A 24,213-nucleotide genomic window follows, 5' to 3' on the forward strand; every position below is an offset into this window, starting at 1 on the left:
TGGGGGACCCAGGGTCGCCCCGGAGATGCTGAGCCCACCTGCCTCTTCTCCCCTCGCTCTTCATCCCTCCATGGGGACCTTACTCCGTCTCTGGCTTCAGTCCTAGCCCCTCTCCTGAGCTCCAGGCCCACAGTCCAGCTGCCCGCCAGACCCCTCAGCGCCACACACCTACAGCTAGCTACACATCGTTCCCCGCACACCTGCTCTCATCCAGCGTTGCGTATGTCAGCAACTGGCGCCACCACCCACCTGCTGTCTGTCCTAGATGCCACCCTTCAAGCCTTTCCTTCACCCTCCACATCTGCAGAGCAATCAGCCTTTTGCATCTGTGTCATAACCTTTCTCAAGGGCCTCTGCGGAGCAGTCTCCCTCTACCTCCTCTCTCGCCAGGAAGAGCACTGGGCCCCGCCTCCACCCATGCTCCCAGGTCCGCTGGATGAGCCCTGGCTGCACTTCTCACAGTGCACTGTAAATACATGTTGCTGCACCCATCTCCCCCAGCGCACTGGGAGTCCTGGAGGTCCGACATGAGTCACTCGGCTAAGTCCATAAACCCAGCCCAGGGCCTGGCACAGGGCAGGTGCTTAGAAGGTCTACCTAATCTAAAATAAGATTGCCATATCTTGTAAGAATTCCCTCTTGCCATGATATATTCATCCACACACCCACCTACCCACCTACCCAAAACTTCAGAAATATTTGCTGAGTGTCTATTATGTGCTAAGACCTGTCCGGTGCTGCAAATCATGCGTGAATGAAAGAGGTGCAACCCACCTCTGCCCCTTTACTCACGCTCTTTCCTATGCCTGTAATGCTTTCTCCTTAGTCTCTCCCCACTCCAGATCCTCACTGTCCTTTAGTCCATGCTATGTCTGTCTCCTCCAGGAAGCCCCCTCAGCCTGCCTTAGTTCTCCCAGCGCTCCCCTTTATCTAATATTACCCAACCTAGGGTTGATTCATAACGCAGTTCTGCCCTGGGTGCTTCCTGAATCATGTCAGCATCCGCAGAGCTCCTCTTAGGCGCAAGGCTCCTGGCCTGTCTCATTTCTCCAGCAGGATCCTCAGTGTTTCAGAAACAGAGCTATGACTTCCCTGTCTTCTGGCCCACTTCTCCTTTGTTGAGTCCCCACTGTGCAAACAGTTTGGTGCCCCGGGCATCCTCGGTGCCAGCCGAGGACCTGGCCTGGCCTTTGCCTGGGGAGGGAGGGCCAACCAGTCCCTCTGCGACTCAGCAAACATTTTCTGAGCACCTGTTATGTTCTAGGCTCCACACCAGGCATGACCACATGCAGGGGAACAATAGATATGGGCAAGTCCAGGGTGTCTTGGGTGCTGAGTACGAGCCCACCCCAGCCCTGCCCCTTTACCTTGGAACCTGCTGCTGCCCCATGACTGAAGCTTTTCACCAGCTGCACCGGGTACCAAAAGCTCAGGAATCCGAGGCCCAGAAGGAGAGGCAGAGAAGCCAACAGGGAGTAGTACTTGTAGATCTGGATGGACAGACAAACACCCAGACACACCTACCTTCTGCCTCCTTCCCCCAACCGAAGACCAGGGTCCATTTCCCTTCCCAGCTCACAGGGGGCCCTGAGGGTGGTCTAGGGTGCATGGGAAGCCCTCTGGTTCTATCACTACCCCCCAGCCAGGGCCACTTGGCACCAACTTCTACTTCCCCTTCTCAGGCCCTGCAGAGGTGCTTGCCCCTCTCCCAGGCCCCTGGACCCCCAGGCCCCTGGACCCCCAGGTCCCTTACAGGAGCCAAAGGGAGTATGTTTTGTAATCCCCTCCTACCCACCCCAGGGGGCTGGGATGGGGCTTGAAACGGGGGACATCCACCTTCTATGTCCCTACGTTCCTGGTGCTTTGACACAGGCCTGATTTTTTCTATTACAGTTTGCAACCTGGGCATCTGGGAAGTACATGCTCTGCCTCCTGGGGTTGAGGCCCTCCTAGGGTTGAATATGTATTCATCTATTTGTTAATTCAATATGTTTATATTGAGAGCTTAGTATGTGCCAGGTCCTGGCTGGTGAAAAAGACCAACGAAGTCCCTGCTCTCACTGGAAACCACCTAATCTTCAACTCTACCCTGAGGGATTCGTGTTATCAACTTCATTTATGGGGGCAGGGCAGGGTGGGGGGTAACCTGAGTCTCAGAAATGTGATAAGGTGTCCTCAAAACACCTAGCACCACCTGGCGTCATTTCATATATTTGTTTGTGTGACTGTGTGTCCCCTTCTGGAATGACAGCTCTTGGGATGTCAGGGACTTCATCTGTCTTGTTCACAGCTGTATTCCAGTGCCTGGAAATGTCCCTGGTGCACAGTATATGCTCAGATATGTTTGTGGAAGGAACAAAGGAAGGAAGGGATAAAGCTGGATTCAAACCTGGGTTGTCTGACTCTGTAGGCCACACCCCCACCCTTTGGGCTCTGGACTGGTCAGCTTCACATCCCAGCCAGCTCCAGTGAACCAGGTTCTGAGGTTCTGGAATTCTCTTTTTAGCCCTCTGAGACCATCCCCCAGCTCAGCACTTGCATCCTCCAGCTCTCTTCACTCCCACTCCAGCCTGGCCAAGGGAAGTCTGGGACATCAATAATGGGGGGATTTCAGGCTTCCTCTCCCTCCTTCTCTGCCCCTTCCCCCCTCCTTCCCCCTCCCAGACTGGAAGCTCCTGAGGGCAGGCCCAGCTGCTTGGTCCCCAGCCTCTCCCACAGAGGGGCGGAGCTTGGAATGAGCATGTGTGTAAAGGCATGGAATCCTGTGCAACAGGGAAGCAGGACAGAGAGGAAAGGAGCCACACTGGTTTAAGCAGCTCCTCCACGCCCCACCGCCCCAGGCCGTCGTGAGTCAGTGGTTACCTTGGGTGACACCGGACACTCTGCCCTTTGCCAGACCTGGACCCCCAGATGAGCCCAGGACAGCACGCTGCCGAGCAGGTGTGCAGCTCCATGCCTGACCGTGGCACAGACAGCCAGGGGATAGTAGAGGGCAGGGTAATAGAGCAGAGCCAGTATCTTCCACGGCCCTGGAAGGCAAGACAGGCAGAGAGACACAGGATGGAGGGGCAGATGTGGGGCCTGGGTCCAGCCCACCCAAGCTTCTCTCCTGTCTCCATCTTCCCAGCCCCTCAGCTGATTCCGTGGGCAAGACCCCTGCATGCAAATCCAGGCTCTGACTAGTATCAGCTCTGTGATCTTGGGCAAGTTACCTCTTGGAGTCTCAGTTTCCCCGTCTGTAAAATGGAAATAATATATAGTACATTAGCAAAGATAAAATGAGAAGGTATGTGTACAGTGCTTTAGCACAGTGCCTGAGTTAGTACTCAGTAAATTAGGCTACTATTTTATTACTATTCCCTTCTCTGACCCTCAGCATCTGCCACTGTAAAATGGGGCGAATATCTGCATTTTGTGGAGTTGCTGTGAGGATCGAATGATCTAAGGAGGTCATGTTGCAGGGCGGTGTCTCCTCTGGATGGCAGCTGTCCTTTTTACCATCACCTCCTTGAGCCCAGCTCAAGTCTCCAGGACCCCTCCCCGCACCCCTCCCCACCCTTCTTCATGCTCACACAGGACTGGGCTGTCTGGGGGACTCAGCCTGTGCTCCCTCCCTCCCGAGGGTGGGGTTTGCACAAGAGCAGAGAGGGCAGTATTGACCCAAGGACAGAGCAATAGAGGTTTCAGGCACTGTGGTGGGACAGCTGGGGAGGGTAACGGGACAGCGTCTTCTGGTCTATGGCTCATGGCTGGAATGGGGAGCCCCAGTGCTCTGGATTCCCACCTGCCCCCTCCCAGCAATCCAGCCCAGGGCCTCAGCTGTGCTGGGTACCTTGGCCGGGTGGTAAGGCGAAGGTCAGGAAAGGCAGTGGGTCCTCAGTGGGGAGCAGCAAACACAGGGAGCTGAAGAGGACCGTGAAGACGGCAGCAGGCACGGTCCGGGGACTGTCCCCAGCCAAGAAGTCCACAGGGCTGGTGCAGAGGCAGGGGCAGGACAGGGGGCAGTCGCTCAGGCCCTGCACGCCCATTACCACACACCGAGTTCCATAAACCGGGGAGGTGGAGTCAGTTCCACTTTCCAGATGGGGAAACTGAGGTCCCTTCGTGTATTCATTCTACAGATGTCTGTGTAGTGCCTCCTATGTAACCAGATCTGGGCCCTGTGGCAAAGTGACTCAGGAACATCCCCTGCCCCACCCCCTGCAACAGGCAGACACAGAAGGAACAAGCCTGAGCACTGCTCCCTCCGCCCACTCTGGAAGCTTCAGGAAACAGCCGCCTCCACACTAATCGGTCTGTCTGGGCTGGCTGACCTTCAGAGAGCTGGAGAGTCACAACATCCTTATGCAACAGCCGCCATCCTGGCCTGGGAGCGGCCCTGGGGCAGAGGGCAGACAGCGGGCACGGCTGTCCCAGGCATCACCCCTCTGGGCTCAGGGCAAGCCACTCAGACCCTCTGCTTCTGTGCTCCAGCTTGCCTTCATGCCCTGAGGGCTCCATCCTGCTTCGGTCTCCCCCAGGCCCTCTCCTAGGCAGGGCACGCTCTTTCCTGGGCCAGCCAGTGTGGCAGAAACCCCAGGCTAGTTCCTCACAAAACCAACATGGCAGGCCCCACCTCAGTGTGCAGCCCAGGCCTGGCTGTCTACAAGGCTGTCTACGCTAGGGCTCCTCCTACCACCTCCCCCAGGCCTTTGGTCTCTCCCGCACAAGGCTGCCCAGTCCTGTCTCCTCAGGGTCATCCCCGTCCCAGGCTCTGGGGTTGCAGGGCTGAAGGAAACAGGGGGAGAAAATTTCAGCCAGAGGGACTGGAGGGCAATCCCTCATAAATCTGCCTTGAAGCATCAGGGTCCAAGTAACACCCTCAGGGAAATGAGGGTCAAGATGGCATGGAGGGGGGCTTCCCTGGTGGCACAGTGGTTAAGAATCCACCTGCCAATGCAGGGGACACAGGTTCGATCCCTGGTCCGGGAAGATCCCACATGCCACGGAGCAACTAAGCCCATGCGCCACAACTACTGAGCCTGCGCTTTAGAGCCCGTGAGCCACAACTACTGAAGCCCACGTGCCTAGAGCCCGTGCTCCGCAACAAGAGAAGCCACTGCAGTGAGAAGCCTGTGCACCGCAATGAAGAGTAGTCCCCTCTCGCCGCAACTAGAGAAAGCCCGCGTGCAGCAATGAAGACCCAACACAGCCAAAATATTAAAAAAAAAAAAAAAAAAAAAGATGGCGTGAAGTGATCATGGCCTGTCGAGACCATGGGCTGCCTGAGGGGGTGTGTCCTAGAGCTGGGCCCTCTTGGGCTCGGTCTCCCTGGGGTCTGGAACAGGAGTGGGTGCACCTGAGTGGGTCCCTCCCCTTCCCTCAGGGGGTCCCAACTAAGCCTGGAGATCTGGGTGGGGATGGGGAAAGCCCCCAGACTAAGAGAGTTTGGGGTGTCCCGGAGGCCAGAGCTGGCTTCTAGGTACCTAACAAGCCACCACCCTCCCAGAGTGGCCCTGTCAGCTGGGCCCCCTGAGCGGGGGTGCCCAGGCCAAGGCACCAACCTGGGGAGCCCAGGCCTGCCGTGCCCACAGTGGGGCCAGAGCTGGCGGCGCTTCACCAGCATGGCCAGCAGCAGCAACACGAGGATCTGAAAGGAGAGCACAGACGAGGGCTCGGGTGCCAGGCCTCCCCTGAGGGGCTGAGTCAGAGCACTCGGTCCCAGGACCCCCTACCCCACAGTGCACACTCCTGCAGCAACTGGGGACTGGCTAGGAGGTGACAGAAGTTTGAAAGGTTGGTCTGCATCCTGGTTTGGGCCCCACCCTGGGAGAACTCCCAGGTACCCACTCCCATATTTGGGCTCCCCGAGTCTCCCTTCACCAGCGCCAGCAAAGAACACACATCCCCCTGTTCAGGCTGGCGGTAGGCGGCAAGCCAGTTGGGACTCACCGACAGCACCACCAGGCAGGCGTGGTAGAGGCCGGGTGGCACGCTGGGGCGGCAGGAGGGCACCAGCCTGCAGAGCGAGTGAAGGCTGGGTCAGGCCGAGGTAGGGAAACCCCAGGTGTGCAGCCCAGTCTGGGGTTCCAGGCTGTCTATACTGGGGCTCCACCCACCACCTCCCTTGACTCTCTGATCTCTCCTAGACAGTTCACCTTCTCAGGGCCATTTTGGGCCTCTCATGACCCTGCAGTGTGCCGGTCCCATGCCCAGCTCTGAGGTTACAGGGCTGAAGGAGACAGGGGGCTCCCAGGGGAAGACATGGGAGAAACAGAATGGGCCAGCTTGGCCTTTCTATCCATCAAGGCCCACTTCATTCCTCCCTCCTCCAGGAAGCCTCCCTGACTGCTCCAGGCCTCAGATCTCTCCTCAGAACTGTGGCTGAGCATACTGCCTGGGTCCGGCAATCAGCAACCGGTCCTATGATTTGTCCTTCACTCACTGGAATCCAAGTCTGGTCTGTGTCTCTGACTGGAATGATCTACCTTGGTCTTCCAGGATTTATGTCTCTTCTTTACCTGTTTTATTAAGGGCTGAGTCACGTGGCAGAGAAAGGTATCAGGTAGGACCCCTGAGCTCAGGGCTGGACCTGAACCTGGGAGAGCTGATAGGACTGGGTTCCTGGGGGAGGGGTAGACCTCTGGGTTTGCCCAGTTGGAACCTGGGAGCACCAGAAGGAGGTAACCAGTGTGGGCAAGGCCACCAAGTTCTGGTGGGTGAGGCATCAGAGGAAGCCCTGCAGCTGGGCCCTCCCTGCCGCAGGCGGGGCTCACCCACCCCGCTGGGCTCCTTCCTGCTGTGTGGAAAAGAGGGATCCCAAGGGTGAGCCTGAGTGCTCTGTGCTGGAACAGCCCGACCTCCCTGAGCTTGGAAATCCCAGAGAGCGAGAAGCAGGAAAGAGCCCGGTCACATGGGCTTGTCCTTGGGGTGGAGGGACAGAAGAAGTCTGTTTTGTGCAATTTCTTGGCCAGGGCAGAGCCAGCCTCTTCCCAAAGCAGTAGAGTAGGTGCCATGTAGGGGATCAGGTTCCTGCTGTCTGAGCTCAAGTCTCACACTCCCCACTTGCAACTCTGAGGCATTTTACTCGAGTATGTGGGGTGGGGTTTGGGTGAGGCAGGGCCCCTCACCAGCCCCAAGAGTTCAGAACCACCACTCCAGGCCCTCTCAGCCTGCATCTCGTCACCTGACAAAGTCCTACTCAATCCTGCGCCCCGCACCAGGCCCAGTCAGGGCAGGGGCTCTGCAAACTGTCCCTGGAACAGCCTGACCATTTCCCACTCACCCCAGACCAGGAGCCACCCTCACCTCCATGGACCCGCTCCAGGGCCCTGTCTGGGGGCATCTCTGGCCCTTTCTGTACCACCCGGGGCCCCCCATCTACCCTTTACTTAGCTCAGTTTGGCTGAGGCTCATGGACCCTCAAATGTTTGAGGTCTGAGCGACAGAAATTTGGCTGAGCAGATGTTTGGCTGACAGCTCGTGGATCCATGTTTTGTGCTGTGGGACAGGCAGGATGGCACAGACACAGAGAACGCTGTGTCAGGGAGGGTGGGAGCTTGATCCTTGAGGGGGCACAAGCAGATGCTAAAGGATGCAGAAAAGGGAGAGAAATTTGGGGCAAGGCCTCAGAGGGGGTGGTATTTGAGTTTGAAAGATGGTGGCATCTCTTTAGGCAAATAAGGGGCAAGGGAGCTCCATGTAGAGGAAAGAGCATGAGAAAGTGGAGTGACAGGCAGTAGACAGTGTGGCTGGGGCCAGGCAAGGTTTTCAGCTTGATGACAGCGCAGAGGGCAGGCTGAGAGCCGGTAATAGCAGGCATGGGAGGCACTAGGGAGCCACTGAGGGCGTTTGAGCAGGACAGTGTTCTGGATTTTAGGAGATTTCTGTGGCTAGATTTGAATAACAACAACAACAGTAACTAGTATTTACTAAGCATTGAGTAAGTGCCAGGCACTTTCTATGTATTAACTCAGTTAATTACCTAAGAGGTGGGTGCTATTAGTATCCCCCTTGCATAGATAAGGAGAACAAGGCTCAGAGAGGCTAGGTATCTTGCCCAAATCACACAGCTAGTAAAGCACCAGAGCCAGAATTCGAACTGAGGTAGTCTGACTTCAGCAGCCGCATGTGACCGGGATGTGAGAGGCAAGGAGTACGTGGAGGAAGATATTAAGTTGAACCATATGAAACTGCCATTTCTTTCCATCAAAAACAGTTGAATATCAGCATTTTCAAATGGTTCAGCATAAATAGTCACAGGGGAGCGGAAATGTCAGGCAGTATCTCAGAGGTATTTAGGTGGAAGACTTTACATGCCTTAATGTCGAGGAGCAGAGGGAAGGGGAGTTTCTGGGATGACTGTAGGGTTCTGGGCCTTATTCCAAGACGAAGAGTGAGGACAGAGTCAAATGGAGCCCAAGGAAGCTGAGGCTTGGTCTTGGGCAATTCAGAGGTGGTGATGGGCACTCAGGGACAGAGGCTGGACTGCAGTATGGTGAGGACACTGAGACAGAGAAGAAGCAAGACAACTGTTTCTAGAAGTTTGGCTCGAGTGAGAGGTTGCAAAGGGCCCCATCCAGAGGGGAGGGCAGAACACATCTCTGTGGGTGACAGGGAAAGGCTGACTGTCTGGGGCGGGGGTCTGTGGGTCTGTGGTCCCCGGGAGGCCTGGAGCCCTGCTGCCTGGCCCTCTCCCTGCTCCCACCGCAGAAGGGCCTGCAGATCACCCTGGCGTTGACCTCACTTAGTGGGAGGACAGGCCAGGAAGGAAGCCTCCCAATTCCGCCTTCCAGGCAGCCCTTTGAAGTGGTGGGGAGGTGACTGACATCCTGGACAGCTGCCACAGATGTATTTGTATCCCCAGGCTCTGGCTGGGAAGCTCGGTATTGATGATATGGGTGGATGACACACGAGCACATGGCAAGTAGGGCCCATAACCTGACCAGAAGAGCCTCTGGGGGGTAGGAAAGAGCCAGCTCGGCTTATACACATCAATCCTATGTCCACAGAAGACCCCAGACAGGGCATCCCATCGCCATCAGACTCACCCCCGCCCCCAACCTCTCCAACCAGGTCCTGGCACCAAGGGGGCACTTGGATAAATGTGACCAGGAGATTGAGTCCATCCCAGACACTGTCATCAGTGCCCACAACCTCGACTCCAGCCTGCTGGGGCACGCTGAGGTACAGGGGGGACCACTGTCCAGAGCTCCTCATAGCTTTGGTGCACCACCTCGCCGGGGTGTCTGACTCATGCAGGGAGAAGTGAGTCCAAGTTTGCCTCCTTGGGATTCCCCTGGGATCCCAGCTTCCCACTCCCACCTTTGGCAGGAAGCTCGACTTGGTTTGGCCAAGTAAGTAGATTCAAACAAAGCTCTTCATTCTTACCTGCAGTGAGAGAAGGGAGCTACAAATTCTAGATGACACCCACCTTAGGGGCAGTACTCCTCATCACTTAGTCCCTGCCATGCACCCAACTTTATTCTAAGGCCATATCTAAATACCTGAGCCACAGAGCTGGCTGCAGGCGCCTGGCCCCAGCCAATGCCTAGGCCCTGAAGTGGCTAAGGACACAGCTTCAAATTAGGGCCTTAACTCAGGTCAGATTCTGTGTCCTCTTGGGGCTCCTGGACCCCTCTCCATTCTGCTGCTTCTCCCACCTCACACATACACAGCAGGAACCTGGGAAGCCCTGGGCTTTGGAGGTCAGCCAGGGAAGGGGAAGAGGGCACACTTTTGCTGACAGCAGGGCTGCTTTCCAGGTGGTCAGAACCCCGAGTCCTCCAAACAACATCTCCTTCCCCCAGGCCTGGGTGGGGCCTCCATCCCTGCCGGGTGACCCCAGCCTGGCCAGGCCACAGCCCTGGCCCCTGGGGAGGCACGCGAGCATTTTTCCCTTCTCCTGTTTTGGTTGTTGATGGAGAACAGATGTGCACACATCTGGCAGGGCAACCCCCAGCCTCACCTTTCTAGTTCCCCAAACCTTCAGACAGAGAAGGGAGGTAGGGGATGGGGCCGGGGCCAGGGACAACAAGGGGAGATCTGGGCTCTGGGGCCCACGCAGGCAAGGCGTCCTTGGCAGCATGGGGGCACAAGGAGGCCCAGCTCCTCCGCCAGGCTGCCCAGACTAAACAAAGATAGAAGGGATCTGGGCAGAGGCGGCTGTGGGCCGAGTCCTCAGGCTACACTGGGCTGGGCTGAGGCCGCCTCCCTCCCCTGGGCTGGCCCGAGCACTCCTGCTGAAGAGAACTAGGGCCTCATCTTCACGGAGCCTCAGACCAGCCAAAGCCAACTGGGGCGGCATGTTTCCTCAGACCTCCCCCCGCCCCAGGCCCGCCCAGAGAACCTGACGCTTGCTAACAGCACACCCCAGATGGTCACCACAGGGGCCGGTAACACCTTGAAGGCAGGCCCGACTCCCTCAACCACTCACCCAGGACTCTCCACCCTGGTTACAGGCCAGAGTCACCCAGGGAGCCGCCCCAGCCCAGCTGGATCTGAGTTTGCAAGGATGGGGCCCAGGAATCTGTTTTTTAAACACACCACAGGGAATTCCCTGGTGGTCCAGTGGTTAAGACTCAGTGCTCTCACTGCCGGGGCCGGGGTTCAATCCCTGGTCAGGGAACTAAGATCCCACAAGCCGCATGGCACAGCCAAAAAAAAAAAAAAAGTCAAAAAAACAAACACACCACACAGGTGCTTTTTAGGGGACTAGCCTGGCCCAGGTCCTCCACCTCAAGTTTCTTAACACCAGGGCAAGGGCTGTTCTCACCTAACAGGCGAGGAGACTGAAGCCCAGAGAGGCTGTGACTTGCCAAGGGTTCACACAGCAAATGAGCGGCAGAGCCCCTCTTAGCAGCCCTTGCTCAGGGTCTTCCCCACGCCCCCCATCAGTAACCTCTGCCACACCCCATGTGCTGGCAGACAGAGCCAGGGGTTCCAACTCACCCTTCCGGCTCGAGCTCCTGGCCACCCTGGGGCTCGTCGATGTACCAGCTGCCGTAGGAGTCATCGTCGTCTGTGGCCCCGGAGGAGGTCTGGTTCCCTGCTGCCTGGGTCGACATTCTCTGGCCCTTTTCCTCTGACCCTCAAACCAGAGGGAAAAAGCCACTACAGATGTGAAAAGAGGCTTAGGAGGGAAAAAAAAAAAAAGAAAGAAAACCCAAACAAAGAAACGTTTCTCTTTAATCCTAAAGGTTACTTTCTTGCTTTTAGCTCTCTGGGAAAAGCCCTCCTGGGAGTGAGGGCCTGGGCCGGCTGGCACGGGAGAAGGGGAAGGGCTTCTCCTGTCCCCTCCTGTCCCTTCCCGCCCAGTCTCGCGAGGTCCTGCAGGAGGTAGTTATCCCTTGGGGATGGTGCCCCCTCAGGGTCCTTGGGCTTTTGCTGGAGCACCCCCCCGTCTGTCTCTCTCTATGACTGGCCACCGGTAGGTTTTGACTCAAAGCACCATTTTCAAAGAAGTTTTGTCCAATCCAAGCTGCCCGCAGAGAGCACCCCCTCCTTCCCCCTCCTCAAGCCCACCCAGATGGACCCACGGACACGCACTCAAGGAAGGACCAGGGAGGAAGGAGCTGCGGAGATGAAAGGGTGGGCGGGCAGCGGGCGGGCTCAGCACAGTCTGCCGGCCCCTCCCAGCTGGGCTCCCAGCCCCTTCCGCTCTCAGGGGTCCAGCCCAATCCCCCCTCTTTGTTCAGGCTCCCTCGAGACCATCCCCCAGCCTCAGCCTGCCCCTCGCTGGCCCCCTTGGGCCTCAGTGATGGGAACACACCGTGGTCCTCACAAGACCCCCTTCCGGAGGTGGAGGTCTCGGCTCCATTGGCGGCCTGAGCCTGGGAGGAGTGCAGCCAGGAGGGCCGGCACCTCACTGCACGCACATACCTGCCTTCAGCGCCTGCCCCAAATCTCGCACACATCTGCAGGGCCCTACAGACAAGTCAGGCATTCCAGCAACCCAGGGAGGCTGCTGGGCCAGGGCCAGAAGGAGGGGAGGGAGCCCGTCCGTTCTTCTCCTGGAGGAACATGTGTCTCACTGGTAAAATCTTTTTGTTTCTCCAACTTGATTTCACAAGGAGATAACTCACCCCCACAAGGCAGAAATTAGTCCTTTAAACATGAACCAGACCCACGGGTAGGCAAGAACCCTGCCTGCCTCCTGTTCCTCCCGGAGTGTGGGGTGAGAGTGAGGGTGAGGAAGGCAGGGACTGGGCAGGAGATGGAGGTTCCTCTCCCCCTCCAGGCCCCCAGCTGGGGGTGGAGGTATAGCAAGATGCAGACAAGGCAGAGAGCAGTTCTCAGGCCCCCTATCCCTGGGTGGGAGTCAGGCCCCCTGAAACTTTGAGGGTCCCTGTCCTTCCAATACCCCACAGGGTGCCTTGGCCATGGCCCTACCCAGCTAAGGCATTCATTCAACAAGCTTTTCAAAAGGACGTTCATCCATTTATTATTTTAACATAAATTCATTGAACACCTACTAAGTGCCATCACTGTTTGGGATCCTGGGACGGGAGAGTCTACAGTTCAGGGGGACACAGCCAAGTAGGTAAATGACCTCGAATCTGAGGGTTACAAAGGGAAGGCACAGAGTGCCCTGATGTATACCACAGGAAACTGAATTTGGTCTGAAAGAATGCAGGGCGGGGGTGGTGCGGTGTGTGTCTTGAAGAAAGAAACCTTTCAGTGGAGATCCGAGGGCAGGGAAAAGTCAGCTGCGCAGGAGGGTGGAGTTGGTGGGTGGGGTGGGTAGTGGAGGGAAGCGTGTTCCTGGTAGAGGGAACAGCATGAGGGATGCTCAGAAGGGACAGAGTTTGAAATCCTAAAAGCTCCCCATCCAAATTCTGTAGCCAGGCTCACAGGGCCTTCCAGAATTAGGGCCTGAGGGCTCTGTTGGCTTTGGTTCCTCCCCCTCCTTCCCAAATGACCCCTCTTCCAGGAAGAGGGCTCTGGCCTCCCCTCTGCCACCCCACAGAGATGTCAGCATGTGCTGACTCAGAGCTGAACCTGAACTTTGTTTGATGCAATGCAGGAGCCCACACTGCCCATCTGATCCCAGGGATCAGGCCTGGCTATGATCTCCTGAGGGCAGAGTTCTACCTCTTCTCCTCCTCCTCCTGCCTCCTCCCCCTGATGCACAGTACCCAGCACTGGGGCCACAGGGACTTTCTAAACTGGGTTTGGCAAAGCCATTGCTTGTTCTGGTGACCATCGCTCCTCCATGGGCCTGTCCCGTGCAGGCTGCTGTTTCTCCAGCCAGGTTTCCAGAGCCCTCTGCTCCAACACCAGAGCCCTGCATTCCCTTCACTGCTCAGGAGTCCTAGACCCATAGCTTAGGGAGCAACTCACTATCTGATTTTAAATCCCCCTCATGATTCCTCCAACAACTGGAGTCTCCAGTCTGTGCCGGGGAGCTCACTCCCTCTACAAGGTAGAGAAGTTCGTAGCTGGATAAATCCCTGTCCGAAACTGCTTTCTACCCTGCAGGGAGCCTGAGTCTGCCTCCTCAGTCTGGTTTGTTCATTACCTCATTTATTCCACAGATGTTGACTGCATGCCGATTATGTGCCAGGCGAGGTTCTCCACGCTGAGAATATAGCAGCGAGCAAGATAGATAAAGTCCTGTGCCCCAGGGAACCTCATGTGTAGTGGGGGGCAGGGGGAGACAAAACATGTGTCATGTGTGCTGAGAGGGAAAATACAGTGGGATACGAGAGGAGAGACAGACAGACAGGAGTTGGCTATTTTAGGCAGGATGGTGAGAACAGGCGCAGTTGAGAAGGTGATATTTCAGCAGACCCCTGAACGAAGCGGGGCGGTATCCAAATGGGCACTGAGGAAAGACATTCAGGCTGCCTGGAGGAGACTCCATCAGCCTGAGGGGCTACAGTGAGGCTGGCAGGGAGGGGTCCAAGCTAAGTCCAGGCACAGTCCCTTCCCCACTGCACTCTTCCCCGACCCAAACCCTGCTCTGCCCCCAAAGAGACCTCAAGTGGAGACAGCGCCTCCCCCCACCCCCCCTCCCCAGGCTAGCCCAGTGCCCATGGTGCCACCTCCCTCCTTACTGGGGAGATGCAGAGGCCACCTTCAGGGAGGCCCTAAGCAGAGGTGAGGAAGTGTGAGCTTCGTCTCTCTCCCCAGGTACGAGCACAGCGGACAGAGGGCAGTCTTTTGCTCAGTACCTCTAGTCAGGGCCAGGCTGAAACGGGAGGAAGCAGGTCCAGAAGGAAAGAGCTGAGTTTCTATATGGCAGGGAGAAATGCCCTGGTTGGGGAGGCAGCCTACCTGGGTTTGAGCCCTGGGACTGGCTGTGTGACATTGAGTGATTCCCTTGGCTTCTCTGAGTCTCAGCCCTGCCTCTCTCCCAGGAGGGATAGGTTATCCAGCCAGGAGCTTCTTTGATTGTGGGCTCTCCTCTCCCCAAGGCCCCCACTCCCTGCCCTCAATGACTTCACGGCCCAGGAATGTGGAGCCAGCACACCAGGCACTGGTTGTAGTAAGAAGGTCAAAGCCACAGAGAGCAGCTGTGACTGCCCAGGCGTCCCCCATTGTCTTCCACCCACCCTCCTGGCCCCCTGCTCCCCTATCCACTCTGGTGGGGGCAGGGAGGCAGGCTGGGTCAAAGATCCATGGCTACTAGGTGGCTGCATCGCTCAGGCTGGGAAGGGGACCCCACTCCTTGAGCCCAAAGTACCTCCTCAGCTTGAAGCTAGGAGAGCTCACATCTGTGAAATGGAAGGTTACCTCTGAGGTGTTAGGAAGGATGCCACCTGGCCAGACTGCAAGCTGGCAAGGAAAAGTATTGCGAGGAGAAAGATGGTAATGATGTGCTCCTGAAGAATTTCTCCAAAGGCCTGGAGGCAGAGTCCAGGGCCTACCCTCTGGAGTTGGGCCTACCCTTTATAGGGGGACTCGTATCTAAAAAAGTCAGAGACCTGCAGGAGATGAGGAGCTGGCCGGTGGAGTTACTTGGAAGACAGACAGTAAAAACTCGGAGAAGGGAGAAGAGAGGAGGAAGAATAAGGAGATGGACTGAGCAGTCTTGAAGGCTTCCTGAAGGAGGGGGCCTGGAGCAGGGCCCTGAGGTCAGACAGGGTCAGCAATGGCAGCAAGAATGAGGTGTAAGTGTCATAGGAGAGTTGAGAAGGGGAGTCTGAGAGGCAAGGAGAGAGCAGGGCAGGGCTCAGGGCTGCCTGGCTGTGCCCTCGTGAGCCCACACGGGCACGTTCAGATGAGGCTGACACCAACACCCAGGGAGCAGCCCAGGCCAGTAGTGCTTATAGCTGAGCACAGATTGGGGGGTGGCTAAGTCCTTCGCACTCTGAGAGGGGGGTCGCAAAAAGCCTCTGGGCTCTGAGCAGACGGCCATCTGCCATCTGGGCCTGGCACGGAGCTCCCCTTGGGCTGGAGTTGGACCACGAAGCCCTCAGGACAGGGCTTCCTTCCTCCCCCTGTTTTTGTTCAAGTTGATTAAATCTGAGGAATTTTGGCGTCCAGGAACAGAGGCCCACGTGTGTGCCTTCAGCAGCCTGTGGTTATCAAAATCCTCAAAGGGTAAAGTGCTAAGCTTAAAAGGAGCTGACAGTGGGCCTGAAGGAGCGAGGAAGAACCTCAGAAACACCCCCAAGGACTCCCAGATCCTCCAGAGCACCTCCAGAATCTCAGCAATATCCCCAGAATTTTAGTAGCACCACAAGAACTCCCAGAACTTCAGTATCACCCGCCATGAGCCCCCAGAACTTCAGTAACACACCAGAACCTCTAAAACACCTCAGAACCTCGGCCCACATTCCAAGGACCCTCAAACTCTGGCAAGTCAAGCACTGGTAGGGGCAAGATGGTCAAAACCATGGTAAACAGTTGCAAAAGGCCCAGAGACCCCTCATTGCTCACCACCCTCCCATCCCAGCTTCTGGCTCTCTAAGTCCAACTGCACTCCCCAAAAGTTCTACAGCACCCAAACCTCAGTAACACCCAGAGCCTCAGCAGCACCCCAATCCCCAGCAGCACAGCAGAGAATGGCCAAGGGCTGCCTCAGTCCAGGAGTGGGGGATGGCCCCTGTGCCTGCCTGTGCAGCCCAGCCCGCCATGAACCCATGGATAAACAGCCAAGGCGGGTTCAACCCCATGTGGACCAGTGAGCTCTGGGTCTGCCCCCATCTACACAGCACACTCACATACACACATATCGAACTGCCCCCGGCACACACAGGCGCCTAATCCTGGCTCCAGACCCAGCCTGACCCCATTCAGTGGCCGGAAGGCAGTGCTGTTGTCTGCTAAGCTCACGACAGGAAAGTGTAGATGGCTCTCTGCCTCCTACCTCCCTTGCCATGTGGGAGCTTCAGAAGCATCTAAGACATACCTTTCTTAGAATTCTCCTGCCCCCCTCACCAATAGCATCATCATAGCATGAGGGATGTAAGCCAGACTGCTCTGGTATGAGTGTGGACACTGGTGAGGAGAAGGAGGTTAGCCAACTGTTCCAGGGGAGAAGTGTGTTCTGCCCCTCCCAGAGTGCCAGCTAGAACTGACTCAGAGGAGGCAGGTTTCAGCTCAGGACAAAGGTAGCTTTCTTTGTCTCACAGAGCAGTGAGCCCCCCATCAGAGGAGGCAATCAAGAATAGGCTGGTAACATCAAGATGCCTTCAGAGGAGGACTGGCCAAAAGGCCATGAAGATGCCCCCAGCTATTAGAGGCCTGGATTCTCCCTTCCCAGCACGTCCTCCCTGGGATGGTGCCACCATGGTCTGGTCTTGAGATGTGGGCTTCGTGCTGCCCTCCTTCCTCACTGAGGACACCGACTGCTGGGCAGATCCCCTGAGTTCTCTCTCCTTGTTCCCTGCTGACCAGAGGACAGGGCTCTCCATCAATCTCTTGCCCACCAGCAGACCCTACTCAGACACAGCTCTTCTGATGTCTCCCTGCCTTTTGGAGCTCGTAGTAGCTCCCCAGGGTCCCCCAAGTACAGCCATCTCCAGGTCTCCAACCTCATCCCTCAGAATTGCTCAGCCCTACCATTCCTGCCCCCTTCCTGCCCTACACCTTTGTTTGTGCTCTGTCCTACCCCCCTCGCCTCCCCCCACCCCCCGCCGCCGTGCCTTTTCCTTGCTCCCTCACCTGTCCGGATCCTACCTGGCCCGCAAGGCTTGGCTCCTGCCCCACCTCCACCAGGCGTTCTCTTGACCTCTCCCTTCTGTATCTCTTCCTTCTCCTTAGTGGTCACCCTGGGGAGTCCTGTACCTCCAGGCAGACAAGGTGCTCCCCACCCCCTGGGGCCTCCTCCTCTGAGCGCCAGCACCAGCTCTGGCTGGGATCCCGGAGGGATGGCTGGCTGTGCAGTCTCAGCACTCGGCCCTGAGCAGAGTCCCCAGCACCTGCTTTAAAAGGTGTTTGATCTCCTCCTCCCAGAAAGGCAGCTCCCTCCTTCCCACCAGCTCTGGCCCTGCCCCTCCTCCCGCCCCCCCAGGCCTCCCGCCTGTGATTCCGGGATCAGAGGAGCCCACCCCACCCCCACCTCGCCAGCTCAGGCCCACAGCCCAGCTGGGGCCCCACACAACACACAGGGCGGCTTGTCTTTGGCGGAGACTCTCCAGCCCCCAAACCATTTGCCCGAAACTTGATCTCCTTGGCCCTCAGAGTCACCTCAGTGGAGAAGCCTGCACAGGGCTTTAATGGCTGAGTTTCCCCAGCTGTGGCCCAGGATGGGCTAAGGAACCCCCTACCTACCTTCATTTGTCACCATCCATCACTCCCGGGGAGCCATTGCCCGATGAATTGCACCAAGCCGGAGGGGAACCACCAGCTAAGCTTTTAATAACCCGATCAGCAACCTGCTGCTGCCCAACTGGGCTGAGGGCCCTGACCATGGGAAGGGGGGAATTTGTCACACTTTCATGGGGCTTTGGGGCTCAAATTTCAGGTATGATCCATTCCAGGGGGAGAGCCAAAAAGCTCTCAGAGAGCTTTCTGTTCAACTCCTCATAGCCCAGTCTGTCTCTAGAAGAAGTCTGGGGTTCTGGGGCCTGCTACTCACCCCAAGCACCTTCCTACAACCCCCAAGTCTGCAGGGACAGTCGCCCCGATCACCGTCCCAGAACTTGGAAGGGGAGGTGATTGGCTCAGATTCACCATGCTCTTCCCTCCCCCTCCTAGCAGGGGTGCCCTGGAGGGGGGTAAACGAGAAGGAAAAAAGGGCTCAGAAGGTGCTAAAACATGGTGCTATGGTAGTCAGGGAGGGAAGGGATAAAGGTAGGGACCAGAAGAAGGGCCCTAAATTCCCAAGAGAAGGATACCAGGGGAGGTGTCTTCTTCCTCCTCAAAGGAGAAAGGGTGTACAGTCAATAAAAGGGCGGGGCAGCGAGGCAGCATTAAGATGTGAGATTGGCTTCCAGTGATGGTAAAGACCCCAGAACACAGGGCACAGTGAGGATGGTGCCAGGGCTGTGCTTGCTCAGTGGGAGCGAGGGAGGAAGCGAGAGGGAGCAGTCCAAACCAAGATGGAAGGGGTCTCTGAGCTGAATGCTATTTTCCCCATGGAGAAGAAGGATTTTCATAGAAAGAGTTAAACCCACGACACTAGGAGAGAATTAAACTTTGGCCCATTTTTAGGAATCTATCCTCAAGTACCACTTGCATATATGTGCAGAGAAGATACCCAAGGCTGTTAGTAATGTAAAAATTTGACAAGCCTGATATCCATCAATAAGCTTTGATAAGTCTATATGGTAAGGCACTATTCAGCTGTCACAAAGAATGAGGTACCTCCTTGTGGACTGGCATGGCAGAACCTCCAAGACATAATGCCATGTAACAATAACCAAGAATGCAAGTTGCAGAATAATACACACCTATGTTCCTTTAAATTAGGTATACGTGTGTGTGTGTGTGTGTGTGTGTGTGTAAATACATAAAAAATGAATCTAGAAGACACACAGCAAACTGTTCACAGTGATCACACTCAGGGGAGGGATGAGTTTGGGGAAATGAAGGGAGATTTGCGCTAGTAAAAACTATCTATTATCTATCTATCTATCTATCTTTAGTAAGCAAAAGGAAAACATTGTAAGGCTGTGTTGAAGCTGCTGTGAGGAGCTGTGATGGCATCACTGAACTGTGTGAAATACATTCTGTCCCCAACCTAGTATTGCACATTCCACAGCCTCTCTTGAAGCTAGATGCAACCCTGAGTCTAAGTATTAGCCAATAAGATGGAAAAAGAAATGTTGAGCGTAATTTCCAAAGAGGTGTTCTTTAAAAGAGAGGTGTTTTCTTTAGTCTTTCCTCCTTCCAATTGGTTGAAATGTGCTTGTGATGGCTGGCTCTCAAGCAGCCATCTTGGACTATGAGGTGAAGGTCATGAGTTAAATAGGATAGAGCAGTAAGTGAGCTGCAAAGACGGAGTCTGAGCTAAGACCAGATCTTAGGGCTGGAGGAGACCTCAGAGACCCCTGCTCTACCCACACTGACCCTCACATCCAGAGGAAACTGAGGACTAGAGAGGCCACATGATGTGTCAGGGGCAGTGAGTTTTGCCCGAGATCCCTCACCCCCACCCCACCCACATGCACACAGAGTTCATGGTTCTTTCCCCAGAAAACTTCCCTTCCCAGAGCTTTAATGCTGCTCCATTCTGTGGCTAGGGGACACCCTCTGGGACCACGTCCAAGGATTGGGTGAAGGCCCCCAGAGTTGGTTAAGTGGTAGGCCTGGGACACACCTCTCAGCACTCTGATGAGAACACAGCAGAACCTCTGCCCACTGGTGAGTCTGTCAGTATCTCCTATTTGGCTTCTTTCTCTCTTTCTATCTCTCTGTCCTTCTGTCTGCCTGTCTGTCCCTGTCCATTAGCACCTCTTTTCATCCCTATTATCGTCTCTCTCTGTCCGCCTCAGTCTGCCTGTCTGCCATCTTTCTATCTCTCTTTCTAACTCTCTGTCTCTGCCTCATTCTTTCGCTGTCAATCTCTGTCTCTCTCTACCCTTCCTGTCTTTCCCTTTCTGTTTCTCTCTCCTGCTCTTGTATTGTTTCTCTGTCTCCCTCTCTCTGAGCCTGACTGTGAAGTGCATCTCTCTTCCTAAAGGTTTTAGGCAGTACCTTTTCTTGGGTCATGTTGTGTGCTGACTTGGTGCTACCCCTGCCAGCTCCTGCCTCCTGTCTCCCCCACTTACCTGCTCTGTCTGCCTCTGGCCCCCAAGCAGGCTGGACGCCCTTTCAGGGGTTTGAGTCCTTGGAGCCAGTGGAGCAGCTGGGCAACTGGGCACAGAAAGGGCAAAGGTCAGTGCCGTTGATGCTGCCAGAGAGGCTAGCACCCTCTCCCTCCTGTGACCCCAGGAGCTTCATTCTTTCTGAGCCAAGGCTGGCAGACGAGGCTGTTGGGGGGAGCCCAGGGATCATGGGTATGGCCCTAGCTCATGCTCGGCTGAAGGCCAGAGCCAGAGGGCTTCAGGGATGACCCAAGACTCTCCTGGCAGTGTTCCATGCTGGAGCCTGGAGCAAAAGGCCGGGAGGGGAAGGGTATGCGACCTGGTGGGGCCAGAGGCATGGGGGCTGGATCAGTTGCCACTCAGAGGGGAGAGTTTCAAGGTAGCCAGGCCCCAGTCCTAACCACCAAAATCAATGGAGGGAAGAAACCAGGCTTCTAATTTTGCATTTACCACTTACTAGCTGAGTGACCACGAACAAGGCCCTTTCCAGCTCTGGGCCTCAGTTTTCTCATCTGTGCAGTGGAGAGAGACTGGCTGCTATGTTTCACTTTGGAGTCTGTTCTATCATCCCATGAGCCTCTGGCACTGCGGATTTGAAGGGAGTGGGGTGTGGACCTCAGGCACTTCCACTGTGGGGGAGGGGAGGCTACTGGAGGGGAGCTGGGGGCTGAAATCCCAGTGTGGAGCAGTGATGATCGCTTGATCCCACTGGCCTGGGAATCAGGAGTCTGAGGTCCAGGTCCTTCCCTTCACTCACCCACCTGATCTCTCTGTGCCTGTTCCGCCATGTGTAACCCCATCTGGGGTAATAGTCGCAGCCCCCAGGCCTCGGGAGGATCCAGTGAACTCACAGATGTCCCTGCCATGAGGACTCAGCTCTGAGCAGTGGTGGCGGGTGAGGGAGGGCGGAGTTGGAGGTGGGCCTTTGGGGATGAGGGTCTGAGCGCCCACAGGAGCCATGGGGGCTGTCAGCAGGGGAGGCTGAAAGGAGCTATTGTGGGAAGCAGGAAGGGGGCTCTCTGGGGTAGGCTAATTACAGGCCCAGGTTCTTCCAGACAAAGCCAGCGGCCTCTGAGTGGCCATTCTTCTGGAGAAGAAAGAATACTTGAGGGCCCCATGAACTCCTTTCATGCTGGCACTGCGGAAGGCGGCCTGGAAGGCGGCCTGGAAGTCAGCACTGCCGCCTCCTGTCTTCACCTCACACTCTGCCCCTTCTTGGCTCCTTCTGTGGGAGTCAGGACTCTTCCTGGAGTTTAAACCTTTTGAAAAACCACAGGAGGCTGAATCAGGGAGGCAGCTGGGAGTGGAGAGAACCCTGGGAAGGGAGTTGGGATCTGGTCCTGCTCTACTATCCCGGGCTCAGTTTCTCCATCTATAACATGGGGGAACTATCCGGTCCTGACCTGCTAAAATTCACTGAGGTGTCCAGAGACTTCCTCGGTGGAACTGAGGCCAGGCCCAGAGAAGCCTGAGCATCAGAACACTGCCTCCTGCCCTGCCGCCTACCCCCTGGCGCCGCTGCCCTCCCTCCTGGGCACCAGCCTGCCCGCTGAGACACCAGGATGCGTCTCTGCGTCCAAGTGCGAGTCAAAAACCCAAAATGGTCTTCCCTTCTCACAAACGGACTCCAGATGAAATAGCCAAAAGAACTATTCCTTATTCTTTTATGCACAAGCAAAAGCTGGGTTGGGCTTGTTGATCAATTCCCCCTCCCTTCCTCCCTTCCTTTCTTTCTAGAAGGCGTTAGAGGTCCCCCAGTCACCTATCTCTCGCCCAGCCCTGTCCTGGGCACACAGACGTGATTCCTGAAGGCACCTGCAGTTGAGCGTGGGCCAGTTTGAGGTGAGTGCAGTGTGTGGCAATCGGGTGGAGTCACCAGCCTGATTCCAGAGGAGGAGGCTTTTAGCCAGACTGGACGAGGAGTGGCATGACAGCAGGTGGGGCTGGGCAGTTTGGGCAGAGGAAAGAGCACCAGCAAAGGCAGGGAGGGGAGACAGGGCAGGCCTGGCTTGGGGCAAAGGTGAGCCTTCCCCAGGACATTATGCTGAGTGAAATAAGCCAGTCACCAAAGAACAAATACCATGTGATTCCACTTATATGAGGTGCCTAGAGTAATCTCATTCACAGAGACAGAAAGTAGAATGGTGGTTGCCAGAGGCAATGGAGAGATGCTGTGTAATGGTGTAGAGTTTCAGTATTACAAGATGAAAATAGCTCTGGAGCTTGGTTGCACAACAATGTAAATACACTTAACACTACTGAACTTGTGCACTTAAAAATGGTTAAGATGGTCGGTTTTATCTTGTGCATATTTTACCAGAATTGAAAAGAAAAAAATAACCAAACATACACACCAAAACATGAGCTCTGCCCAGAGACTGAGTAGGGGAGGGGAGGCTGGAAGTGGGAGGGGTGGGTCATCAGATGCAGAGGGCCCTCAAACCACGCTGTGGCTGCTGGCACAGTCACCTCAGATCCTCTGCAGAAAGCTGGAGGGAGGGAAAGAAGGGAGGAAGGGGGAAAGAGGGAAGCATTGAGGAAGGGGCACAGGATAAACCCTGAACGGTGGTGTGCATGGGACCTGCTTGCAGGGGCGTGGGTCTGGCTGTAGTGCATAGAGGTCTGCCCGAGGGCAGAAGAGACTGGCTCCCGTCTTGTAACATCTCTGAGGGTCACTTCAAACACGAAAGAGAAGAGAGCTACTTCTTCCGAATCACTGAGTCTCCAAGACATTAGACCTAGCAGAGGCAAACCATGGCTTCCAGACCCAGCCTGGTTGTCCAGGCCCAGCTGTGGAAGCAAAGGTTTCCAGGTAACCTCTGCCAGCCACCCTCTTCCCAAAATGGCCAGACTGTGGCCTTCTCCAACATGACTTACAGAATATTAAACCACCAGAACTTATCTGCGAAGACTTATCCATCCAACTCCTACCCATCATACACATGGGTCCACTGATACCCAGAAGGGGAAAGGAATCTGCCCAAGATCACCTGCAAGTCAGGTGACTAGAACTCTGGTCTTATAAACCCTCTCTGCCTCAGTTTCTCCTTGGGGGACCTGAAGAAACTGAACTTTAATCATTGCAGAGGAAGCCTGCCACATACATCAGGACCCTTATCTGGGCTGGCCAGACCATCTTTAGACTGGTTATCTCTTACTTTTTGAAAATGATGCCTTCCAGTCAAGGTGACTTCAAATGAACTCTTTTGAATGAAATCTATGCTGTCCATAAATCTACTCTTTAGACTCAGAACGAAGGTACAGAAGTCCCTAATAGTTTGAATTTAAATCTTTGAGCCAGTCCCAGGACACATTTAGTAGGGGAAAATGTAGATAGGTTTAGAATCTCTAGGTTCAGATCTCAGCTCTGTTTCTTACTAGCTACGTTATCTGAGATTCTCTCAGCTTCAGATTCTTCATCTGTAAGATGAGGATGATTATATCTATCTCACAGAGCCATATAGAGTGCCTGGTACCCAGTAGCTGCTCAATGAAGAGTATCACAAATGATGGTGATGATATTGGCTAATGATGAGAATAATGATGGTGGTGATAGTGGTGATGGTAGAGATGGTTCTTCCTGAGGAGTGTCCAGAATCCACCCTCTCCCACCGGATATCAGCAAGACCCAGGATCAGGAAGGATGGGTTCCAGCTTGATAATTATTTGATGTGACAAGCTCTGGGCTCTCTGTAAAGTGAAGCTGTGCCCCATATTCTGCGTTTTGATTCAGAAGGTAAACAAACTGGTTCAAGAAGCATGTGCTAAGGGTATGCTCCCAGGGAACAGACACCCCCCCAACTCAAGAACTCTAGGGAATGAACAGGCATGTGGAGATAGGCTCTCCTGGAAATGGGAAGTCCTGATTACCCCATACCTGTGTGCTCCCCCACCGGTACTCCTTATCCCTGACCCTGCTCTAATTTTTCCATAGAACTTATCATCATCTAGCAGACATCATAGTTAACTTACTTTCTATATTTAGTGTTTACTTTTATCTGTCCCTACCTCCCTCCCCCACTAGAAGATAAACTTC

The 24,213-nt window shown here is 55.4% G+C and overlaps 1 protein-coding gene across 9 annotated transcripts in view; it reads right to left on the reverse strand.

The window, feature by feature from the left end:
- STRA6 (signaling receptor and transporter of retinol STRA6) overlaps positions 1-17,195 on the reverse strand; it is a 28,935-nt gene extending 11,740 nt beyond the window's left edge. Inside the window, exons 1-9 of one of the 9 annotated variants that reach the window (XM_082449472.1) lie at positions 14,257-16,805; positions 13,499-13,558; positions 10,930-11,062; positions 5,932-5,998; positions 5,544-5,629; positions 3,833-3,972; positions 3,213-3,236; positions 2,863-3,029; positions 1,368-1,490 (exon numbers count right to left, since the gene is read on the reverse strand). In XM_082449472.1, coding sequence (XP_082305598.1) covers positions 1,368-1,490; positions 2,863-3,029; positions 3,213-3,236; positions 3,833-3,972; positions 5,544-5,629; positions 5,932-5,998; positions 10,930-11,045 — 723 coding nt within the window. In that variant the 5' untranslated portion in view covers positions 11,046-11,062; positions 13,499-13,558; positions 14,257-16,805. Of the gene's footprint in view, positions 1-1,367; positions 1,491-2,862; positions 3,030-3,212; positions 3,237-3,832; positions 3,973-5,543; positions 5,630-5,931; positions 5,999-10,929; positions 11,111-13,498; positions 13,559-14,256; positions 16,806-17,091 lie in introns of those variants that run through there. The other 8 variants (XM_082449469.1, XM_082449467.1, XM_082449465.1 and 5 more) reach the window with 8 other exon arrangements.
- Positions 17,196-24,213: the final 7,018 nt, after the last annotated feature.

Source organism: Balaenoptera physalus (genome assembly GCF_965194825.1).
Source record: "Balaenoptera physalus genome assembly, chromosome: 2".
Taxonomy (NCBI): domain Eukaryota; kingdom Metazoa; phylum Chordata; class Mammalia; order Artiodactyla; family Balaenopteridae; genus Balaenoptera; species Balaenoptera physalus.